General features: G+C 44.8%; 1 protein-coding gene across 1 annotated transcript; it reads left to right on the forward strand.

Moving 5' to 3' along the window:
* Window positions 1-4: 4 nt before the first annotated feature.
* Window positions 5-10,102, forward strand: PRDX3 (peroxiredoxin 3; the record flags this gene model as incomplete). Its single annotated transcript, XM_006020562.3, has 6 exons — window positions 5-86; window positions 259-400; window positions 1,674-1,809; window positions 5,672-5,775; window positions 8,468-8,633; window positions 9,136-10,102. Coding segments are annotated over 6 exons (684 nt in total), but the record flags the coding sequence as incomplete, so codon positions are not given.
* Between the last annotated feature and the right edge of the window lie 1,095 nt (window positions 10,103-11,197).

An 11,197-nucleotide genomic window follows, 5' to 3' on the forward strand; every position in this document is an offset into this window, starting at 1 on the left:
GCGGCCCCTCGCTGCCGCCGCCGCCGGGAGGACGCGCGGGCCCGGGGCGGAGCCCCAGCCCCTGCCCCGCCGCCCCTTCAGCACCAGTAAGGCGGGTCCCTGCCCCTGGCCTGGGTTGATTTGGGCTGGGGTTGCCCTTGGGTGCTGCTGCGTCCCCCCCAAGCCAAGGTGCTGCAGCGGGTTGGGATCCTGCCCCCAGGCCTTCCCGGCGTGCCGCCTGCTCCGGCGTCTCAGGATAAGGTGACTCTCTCCCTCCAGGTTGTCCCAAGTTCGTTCCTGCTGTCACGCAGCACGCCCCCTACTTCAAAGGGACGGCGGTTTTCAACGGAGAGTTCAAGGAAATGAGCCTGGATGACTTCAAGGGGAAGTATCTGGTGCTCTTCTTCTACCCGCTGGATTTGTGAGTGCAAGCTTTTACGTCCCACGTGTTGGGGATCTGGGTTGTAGCTGAATCGGTCCAGAGGCAAAAGGCATCCGAGCTCGCGGTAGAGGGGGTGCGTTTATTAGACCAACTAGATTTTTGCCAAAAAAAATTGTCTTTTTAATTGCAGTTGAAGATAGTTGGGGTTTTTTGCAAAAATCTAATTAGTCTAATACTCTTTAATTGCAATTAAAGGCAGTTGCGGGGGTTTTGGTGCAAAAATCTAGTTGATCTAATAAAAGAGATCACCTCTACCGTGAGTTTCGATGGCTTTTATTTCCCTGGTTTCATTGAGATGCCTGCTTAGGCATGGGGCCCATAGATTAACAGCTATGAAACTACTGCCGATGACTTATACGATGGCTTGCGTCCTCTTATCCTGTGGGTCTTGTTCTGGAGTGAGAGTGATAAGAGCTCTAGGGAGGCGGCTGTTTGATACTGCAACGGTACCGTCAATGACTCCAGTGTGCCGTTGGGGATAAATCCTGTTGCCAAAGTGCAGCAGTGGCTTTTCACACAGTGTCCCTACATAGGGGAGTGCTGGGTGCAGGGAGGGTGTGCTGGGCAGCACCTTGTATCAGCTCCAAGAGGTGAAGGGTTCAGTGTTGGGGAGGGCTCTGCCACGGCCAGTGGATCTCCAACTAAGCTGTTCATTTAAGCCAAAGATAGCCAGAAAGGGAGTGTTGGGTATGCATTCTGTAAAAACTTGGGAGTCTTTCCCAGCATCTTGATGGGCAAGGTGTTTTTTCTCTTTTAGCCTCTTTTCTCCATGGTTCTCTAATGGAGGGTAGGCCGCAAGTGGCACCAGCAGCCTCTGTGTGGCACACGGCAGACTGGGAAGGTGACAGGCAGGTTGGGCAGGGAGGAGAAAGCAGAGCGGCAGGTGAGCCAGGGGAAGGGGATCAAAGCAGCACTCTGGGAAAGTGCAGGGCTAATTTGTGGTCTGCCAAATAGGTTGGTCCCAGCTTCCCTAGTGTAACACCCAAGAATTGACATGTGTAAACATCTTGCAGATTTGAAATTAAAAATGCATTCAATCTTGGTGTGCTGTCTAACTGTGTTGTAGCTTCAAGACCTGTTGGCACTCAGGTAGTATCTTAGAAATCAAATGAGTGATTCAAGAACTTGTAAAGCTGTCAAAACTGTAAAATCTGCAATTCAGCAGCATGTTTTGTGCCTAGAGACAAATGTATTTGATTCTGTTCAAAGTTCTCTGTACTGACCTTTCAACTTACTTTCTTTTGCTGTCCAGCACTTTTGTGTGTCCAACAGAAATTGTGGCTTTTAGTGACAAAGCCAATGAATTTCGTGATGTGAACTGTGAAGTGGTTGCTGTGTCTGTGGATTCTCACTTCTGTCATCTGGCATGGATAAATACCCCAAGGAAGGTATGAATTGGGTGACTCTTTTCTCAGCAACAGCACTTTTAAAGAGCAGAGAGGCAGTCAGCCGGGTTAACGGGTTAACCTGAAGTTGGGCAGAAGGCAGGGCAGAGTTGCACTGTTTGGACTAATTCAGAGATTGATAAGCAAGCAACAGCTCACTTTATCTGAAGTGAAGCTTGCAGAATTTTACAGTTAGTCAAGTAGACTGTCTTCAACATCACCAAGGGCTCCTATAGACATGTGTGGAGCTTGCTCTGACACGTGGGAAATCCAGGCTGGAGCATAAAAATTGTTGTGCTCCAGCAGCCTTTTTCATCATGTGTATCAACGTCCCTGTGCTGAAAAAATGGTGACGGGTCGCTTTGAAATAACACATTTGATGAGCTTTAGTTCAAAGTGCCCTGCTGCTGTTTTTTCAGCATGGGGATGTGGGGATGCTGATGCACATGACGCATAGGTGCTGTTAGTTAATGTGGCTCGCTAATTAAAGAACCTGGCACTGCATCCCAAAGTACGTGTAAAAATGCCCCGAGTGTCTGCAGAGTTGCGTGCTCTCAAGCATAAGTTTCTGCTCTCCATTTTTTAATTACTTTTTTCATTGACTGAATAAAAGTACATACAGAGGAGTTTGTACACTTAAATTTGGAGCATTCAGGAAATAAAGGTGGGGCAGGGAGTAGACTTATCTCCAAGGAAGTACTTCGAGAAAAAGGACTTGCTTAATGGAGTGATTCTCAACCTCATGAAAAGCACCCCATGTTGTACTCGAGGCACCCCTTAAAAAATGCCAGCTCATACTTCCCACTCATGTGAGGATAACACGTCAGACTGTTTCTAATGCTTTGGATTTCTACGTGAAGTCTCTGCTTTTATCATGTGCGCACTTTTAACAGTGCTAACGTGTGGCAGGCACCCTGTAACACCCCTGAAATGATCTCAAAGCACTTCATGGTGCCACAGCACTCTGGTTGAGAACTACTGGATGAATGTGATAATCCACAGTACAGTCGCAAACATTATTCAGGTGCTTTGATAATATATCTCCAGAAATACAGATGACCCTGCTCAGTTCCATGGTATTTAGCCAGCAATTTTTTATCCTTAAATTTTCACTTTAAGCTGTCTATGACTAATTGCTGTTGGCTCCAATGAGAGTGGAAGATGTTCAGGACTCCTGAATACCTTTTAAGAGTAGACTCATTCATTTCCCTGGTATCTGTTAAGAAGGGCCTTTGTCATCTCAGGTCTGTGTATTTCCTTGCACCTGTGTGATGCTACAGAAGTAGTTCCAAGTGTCCTTGAATTCTTTGGCTGTGGGTTGTTTTTTTTTTACTTTATACAGGCTTATACTGCTATAGATTTACCACATCTAAAACAGATTAGTTTAATATGTAGCACTTGCCTTGGCAGTCCTTCTATAAGAGTTTACTTCACACTAGGGATTTTAGTAATCCAATTTTAAGAACTGATTTTTGAAACATCATGGCCCACATTCTTAAAAGTATTTAAGTGTTTATTTTCCATTAAGTTAAATTGGAGGTAAGTGGTTAAATACCTTTGGAGGATCTGTAATTATGATTTTCCTCTAACTCTTTGTTTTTTAGTAACTGTAAAATAAACACAAAGCCCTGCGGACATGGATAATCATTCAAAAGTATCAGGTTTAAGCTTTCCTCATTTGTAGTAATAGCTGACTTCTGCAGTTTGAGGGCAGGAATACTTGAATCGGATGTCCTGATTTGGAGTCTGGGTTTTTCTGTCTGGTATGTTTCTTGGGACTGTTGCATTTTGCACACTGTGATAAATATTGTAACTTATCTTATACTGGACTACAAGTTTAAGCAGCTAAATGCACTTAAACAGTCCATTCAGGATTACACATAGTTTAGTAGTTACCTCAATCTCCATTAGCTATGTGTACCTACCTAGATCTTAACAGTAGCTGATTTTTGTCTCCATTAAGTCAATGAAGTTATCAAAAAAGAAAAAATGGTTCATTAGAGGGTTTATGTCAACAGCTGCAGTCTACTGAAATATTTACTAACATTCCTGTTTTAAAGCATAAAGATACAACTTCATTTACACACATTCTAAGGCAGGTCATCTTACACCCTCAGTAGAGAAATGGCAGAAGAGAAAATGGCTGTTTATGTAGGGTCTCACTTATGCTTAGTAATGCCAAAATACAGTAGTCTTTCTTTCTCAACAAGACCCAAACTAGAAAGCCTAATGCGGAGGGGAGGGAGAAGAGGGGCGGTACCAAAAACCCCCATGTCCGACGTGATTGCATATTGCTGATATGGTCATGTGAAAGCTGTAAGTGCATTCAACTTACTGGAATAAGTAAAGTCAGGCAAGTTCACTTTGCCTTTTTGTGTGCAGCTTATTTTTGTAGCATGCTGAGAGAGTAGGAAGTTTGTTAACATTTCTGTTTTAAAACATGAAGATACTACTTCACTTACATAAGTTCTAAGGCAAGTTATATTTTAGGCTTTTCTAGGCCTGATGTACTTGACTAAATATTTGGCTTTGGTCTCTTCATATCATAAAAACTTGGATCAAGACTCCAAAATGTGAATCTGTTTCAATGTAAGGCCCTGCATAGAAGCAATAATATTTGGCACTTGCAGAGCCCTATTTGATCCATTGATCTCCCAGCACTCTCCAAAACTGAGCAAGCATTCTTCATTTGAGGGGGAAAATGAACATTGATTTCTCTAACATAGAGCTAGCTACTCACATGAGTAAGGCTATTGTGGCTAAGCCATTTCAAAATCAGGGTCTGTTTGAGTGCCCGAGATTACACAATGATTAACTGTCTGTGCCAGGAATAGAAAAACAAACAAATCATCAGTCCTGTTTCAAGGATAGGTAGTTTATCTCTAGCACTCAGTGTTGCAAAAATCAGCAGACACTTTAAATAGACTCCCTTGATTGTGTCTACTTGGGGGGAAAGTAGCTTTATTAAATATCAACTCTCTTTTTAAATGCAGCAATCATTTAAATGTTCAAAATGCTGTGATCATGGACAAATGTGAACATCTGTACTGTGAATATATGGTCTACACATACATACTAAGTATGTGTTAACAGGTGAAAAGCCAGTGCTTCTGTTGGTTATGGCTGTGCTGCTATTTAAGGCTGCCAACCATTCACATTTTAAAAAACCCTTAGCTTGCCCATTGGTTACAATCCATTGTGCCCCTGGAAGTTCTTCTGAACTTCGGGACCTGAAAGTGTGCTTCCTTCCTGACCCATCTCTTGTAATGTATTCAAAACTCATTTAGGTGCTTCAAGCATAAGGAGTCTTCCAGCTGCAATCCCACAACTTCCTGGCCTTGCCTTTCCAGGCCTTTTGTATTCCACTTCTCTCCACTGCTTGTAATTAGAGCCTGAAAGAGAGAGAAAAGAGAGAGACAGGAGAGAAAAGAAGTGGACAGATTAATGCCTAAGAGACCCCTTCTAGAAATCCAGTTTACCTGATACTTGTGTCTCCTCCTGTGCTTTTCATGCAGCCACTGCTAGGTAATGTAGATGGGGAAGGAAAAATGATGAGTGTTGGCCTAGTTGAGGAAGACTTGGTCCTCTCTCTGAATAGCAGTGTTGTGACCTATCCAAAGTGACCATTGCTGCTGTCCATGGTCTCATACTGTTAGTGTGAATGGTTTTAACAGGGGTTTTGTTGAATAGTTGTGTGCGGTTGCTTCCGTTTAAACACTGGAAATTAGGTTTGTTTAGAGTATTGAACTAACTGTACCATGTTTAGCGTAGGTTAATGAATGATTCTGATAGGTGTTTGGTGATGAAATGGAAATAAGATGCTAAGCAGGAGCTTAATGAAAGATCTTCAATTTCTCTCCATTAGAGTGGTGGTCTGGGCCACATGAACATCCCCCTCTTGTCAGATCTAACAAAACAAATCTCCCGAGATTACGGCGTGCTGTTAGAAGGACCCGGTCTAGCGCTAAGGTAAGAGCCTGTTTGCTGGTAACCTCTTGTTGGTCACTGGCTCTAAGAACATTGTGCACCCTGTTTCTCTCAAAACGAGTTTAGGGGTAAAAAAGGGAACATGTAAGACTACTTGGCTCACTTTTTAGTTTGTTGAATGCTCTTCTAGAGGGTGGGAAGGGGGTTGTGTTCTTGCAGAGGTCAGTGAATGAAGCCCTGAATCAGTCTCCTGAGGAATCCTTAGGGGAAAGAGGATGCTTTGTTTTGTTTTCAGCTCAGGTACAGGCAAAATGAGTTAGGTCCAGCCCTTGTTTCTTATCTGAGTGAGAGGTGAATAAGTTAGATCAGTAATAATGACTATGAAGAAGTCTAAAGAGAATCCAGTCTCTAACTTGGAAATGCCCATGAAATTCTAGCTATACATGTTTGATACAGCAGAACTGCCTACATGCTGAGAAGGAAAGGAGCCTGCCATTTGTCTCCTTGTAGCTTTTATATGGACTCCATGGACTGAAAATCTCTTTTGCACCCTGTACTCAAGTCCAGAGTTCCTTTTTTTTGATGTTTTAAAAGGAAAACTATTTATTCCATATAATTCATTAACTTCGACCCCATTGTGTGTGTGTATTGTGGGGGTTTTGTTGGGGTTTTTTTTTCTCTTACCGAGGAGAGAGAGAGAACCTTTCAAATTAAATTAAGTTGCTTTACTTTTTTAGGATGGAGCTTCTAATGATAATTGTTGCCAATTCTAGTTAAACTCAACCAATTTTAGTATATTACAACTGATCCTGAGAAGTTCTTTTAAATGTCTAGTCAAAGCATCCTTGGAATTAGGCATAGCTCTCAATTCAATAATTCCCTGTTCCTGGAATTCAGAGCATTGTATCCGTATTTGCGTGGTGTTTTTTTTTCCAACCAGGAAAAGTAGTTCTGCTGTACTAATGTGGCTACTACTTCTGGTACTTGAGCTACCTCATTCAGAGCTAGCTTGGGTATCTCTACATGCTCTGCATTTTGCCATGCTGACATGCCCTTATGTTTACTCCTCCTCCCACCAGCTCCAAAACAGGAAGAATTCCTCCCCTAGCTAGAAGGTATTGATGGAGGTTATACTTTCTTAATTTCGTTTTATTTCTCTAAACCAGGGGTGGGCTGGAGGGACCACTTAAGGAGTTTTGGTGAGTGTTTTGGGGTGAGTATATCCCCTCTCCCCTCCCCTCCCCCTGCAATAGCTCACCAGATCTGCTTAAGTGGCTCTTCAGCCCAAATAATTCCCCACCCCTGGCTAAAGGACAAGGAGGTGGGTGGACAAAGGTTAGGAGAACTTAACTTCTGTTCCCCACTTTTCCCTGCACCCTGCCACCCCTTTCCCTGAGTCCCCAGCATGTGGCCAGGCCAGTGCCACACTGTGTTCCTTTGCACTGCCTTGGGACACATGGGCACAGCTGGAACGGCTCCTTTATGACCTGGCTGGGGACTTAGGGTGGTGGAGGAGGTTCAGGGAGAAGGGGAAAGGCAGTTTGGCACCGACTTGGCCATACCTAGATAACCTGCAGCTCTTGGCTCCCTTCTCCCTGTACCCCCTCCCCTGTCCCAAGCACGTGGCCTGGTCAGGCAGGAGCCATGAGGTGCTTAAGGCAGCTTGTGGGAACACAGTGTGGCACCAGCACAGCCTGGCAATGTGCTGGGGACTCCGGACAGGGATGCAGGAAGAAGGGGGAAGGGAGCCATGGATTATGAGAGTCCAGCTGGGCTGGTGCTGCACTGTGTTCTCCCCTTCTCCCTGCACCACTACCCCGAGTCCCTGGTATGTGGCCAGGCCAAGCTAGTGCTACACTGTGTTCCTGTGGGCCATTTTGAGCCACATAGGTGCAGCTGGCTTGGCTCCTGCATGATCCAGCCATGTGCCAGGGACTCGGGGTTGGGTAGGAACTGTGCCAGGGTTGGACAGCAGCTGTGCTAGCCACTCCAGCTACACTCGCTTGGTGCAGCCCAAAGCAGTGCATGGGAACCCAGCATGGCACCTCATTAGCAGTGCCTGCACCCCTACCAAGCCCCGATCTGGCAGAGCCCGGAAAATCTACTGATCCTGGCCCCCTTTCTCCTACACCCCCTCCCCACCAATGGGGGGAACCTCACTTGAGCTTTGACTTGTTGGGGCAGGCTGTCTGGTCTGTGAAGGCTCCAACCCTGCGGCTGATGTGGAGACAGCCTCACGGGCAGAAACCTGGCCAGGAGCTCGGCACCCCCTGCCTTGGACTATACAGTGGGTGGGGGGAGTAGGGCAGGGCAGGGCAGGGCAGGCTGGGCCAGGCCAGGGAGGGGAGTGGCTACTGCTACTGCAGCTGGCTGGCATGAAGAAGGGAAATGGGCAACAGGCACCAAAAGCCAGGGCAGCAACAGTCCAGATACAATTCTCCTTCAGGGAAGCAACTGTGTGCTGGATAACAGCATTTGGTGGGCCAGATCTGGCCACAGGCTGGATTTTGTTCATTCCCGCTCTGATCAGAGACTTGAAGTCTCACCCTTTGTGTAAAAGGAAGTAACCATAAGGCCACATTCACAATTGTATAAATGTTGCATATCATTGCTCCATATGCTCCAGTAGGACCTATTTTTTAGAATGACTGCATCTGCAACATACAGAATTTGACATGCACAAAAACATGGTAAGGAGTTCATTTTCTAAAAGCTCAAACTACTTGTTTTGCAGAGGTCTCTTCATCATCGATCCTAATGGAATCATTAAGCATCTGAGTGTCAATGATCTCCCGGTTGGCCGCAGTGTGGAGGAGACCCTTCGCTTGGTGAAGGCATTCCAGTATGTAGAAACTCATGGAGAGGTTTGTCCAGCAAACTGGACTCCAGAATCCCCCACGGTATGTATTATTTAAAATATGGGCCCAGTCATGGCACCTTTGCACGGAAAACCTGCAAGGCTGAGCACGTGTTCACTTAAAGCTCTGAAATGGCTTTGATCATGGGAATTAATGGGATTACTTGGAACAACTTGATGTTTATGCTCAGGACTAAGTGTTCACACATACTCTATTGAGGATGCAGGGTGCCCCACCCCTTCTCTCCTCCTGCCCATATGAACACTTAATCTTCCCTAGCTTCCCAAACTATATGTAATTTAAATTTGTCTCTGTATTGTGCAGAGCCCAAGTCAAAGCAACATGAATTGTTTTCAGTTCTTCACTTCTAAAATATTTCTAAGATAAACATTCGTGAGAGTGTATGCCAGTAAGTGGACATACAGAATTAATAGTTTGTTTAAATCTGAATTGTTAAATAGGGTTTTAAGTTTTGCGCTTCTATTTCTTTTTGTCTCTTCCTGTACACCCAAGTTATTTCAACTTGTAATATGTTTATTTACAGATAAAGCCAACTCCAGAAGCTTCTAAAGAGTACTTTGAGAAGGTGCATAAATAGATCATCAAATATGCAGACGGATGGCAGAGGAGGAGTCTGTTCCTGTTAGTTTAGACACCATGTGCTGGATTTACCAAGAAAGTAGCCATGACTATAATAAATGCAAGCTGTTAAAGTTTTTGTTCAGGTGGGGGGGAAATACTGACATTTTTGCTGGCTTGTTAAATTCTCTAAATTGAGTTCTGTAGGGTTTTTTTTCGAAGAGATCACATCGTAGTTTTGCATATCATTGCAATTGGCAGTTATTCTGGCATCTTTCACATATAGTATGAAGTGTGTGTGCGATGTGTCGTTTGTTTGTTTGTTTTTTTTTTTGTGGGGATGGTGGAGTTTCTCTTGCTTGTTATACAGTCCCTAATTGGAAATAGTACCAGGTTTATTATGTGCACATGGGAAGGCCAGGATAAACTCCTGTTCTGAGAAGGCTTGTACAGTGTGGATGCTACAGGGAAACTTCTTAGAATTGATTCCTTTTTAATTTGTGAATGTCTGTGAGAAGGGAGATGAGAAATCATTTTCTTTCCATAATTTATGTTTTTGTCCCCATAAAATGCTTCCAAAAATAATTTTGGAAGTTGCAGTAACTTAGAACTGTCAGCCAAGATGATATGAGTGTAAAAGCAAATGGATAGGAACAGAAACATGAAGTACTGCACTCTGTTCAGAAACTGGCAAATATATGAACTCTAATTGTGGTAGATTTACCAGAGCTTAACAACTTAACATTTCAAAAATAGTTGTCTGTTCACTTGAACTGTCTGCTCTGGACACGGCTTCCAAATATTGTACTGCTTGACATGTAATAATGTATCAAGACTCATTGAGTCTTCCTGTAATTTAATATGGCTTCTGAAATCATCTTGAGCATATTTTCTTAAACTATGCAAACATCAATAAATTAAATCTTAAGAAAGCAGTCTATCTGCCATTTTAAACAGCGGGCCAGAATACTCCTGTTACTCTCATTAGGAGAGGCTAGATGTGTTGTTCACTCTACGTGCTGTTTCCAGCTACCCCATCTACCACCTTTTTAACCTCTGTTCTTCCACATGATTTCGCCTCCACCTGGTAAAAAGATGAACAAAGCGTAATCCACTCACTCCTCTAGTCCTTTTTTCCTTTATATATATATATATATATATATATGATCCAGTTTCCACCACTCGCAGCTGTAGCTACTTATAGCAGTTAACATAATAGAAAAACAATCATTTTGGTCTGAACTGGATCGTTTTGGGGTATGTTTGTTTTGTTACTTAATCTGCAAGATTAATTTGTTACAGTTTTGTAACTGAAACAGAAAAGGCATCATATAAGATGGCTTGATTTGGCCCACCAGGCCAATTCTATCTGGCCCATGGGGCCTCTTCCAAAAGACTGATTACGGGCGTGCGTCTGCCCCTCTAAAAGCCGGTGAGAGGTATGGGCTTTCAGAGGCACTGGTTGTAGGAGGCATGGCTGCAGCAGCAGCAGCTCAAGCTTTGCTTTGCTTGCTAAGCAACCTGGCCCCACCTCAGCCTAGCCTTCCCTGCCTCGGGCCCAGGGTAGGGGACACTGGAGACGGGAAGCTTCTGCCTGGCAACTCCATGGCTCTTCCCCAGCCCTTCCTCTGTGCAAGAGTGCAACTTAAGAAGGGCCCCAGGTTTTCCCATTGAGGAAATAGGGGGGAAGCCGTGGACAACTGCCCCGCTCTGTGCCACCACATGCGGCTTTCAGGACTCTGGTCAGGAGCTGTGGGGAGCCATGTGCCATCAGGTTGAGTGTGCCATCAGCTCTGTGTCTCCGCTGCCGTGGGGCTCCCAGTATTCCAGCCAGGATCCCCACATGGAGCTCCTGACACTGCAGCAGGGAGTCGCACCCCATCAGGCCAGGCTGGTTCTGTGCTGCCACATGGGGCTTCTGGCACTCCAACCAGGAGCCATGTGCCATTAGGCCAGGCCGGGCCAGGCCAGCTCCATGCTGCTAAGTGCAGCTCCCAGGAATCAACCAGAGCTGTGCGCTGGTGGGG

The sequence above is a fragment of the Alligator sinensis genome, unplaced genomic scaffold (assembly GCF_000455745.1).
Source record: "Alligator sinensis unplaced genomic scaffold, ASM45574v1 scaffold527_1, whole genome shotgun sequence".
NCBI lineage: Eukaryota > Metazoa > Chordata > Crocodylia > Alligatoridae > Alligator > Alligator sinensis.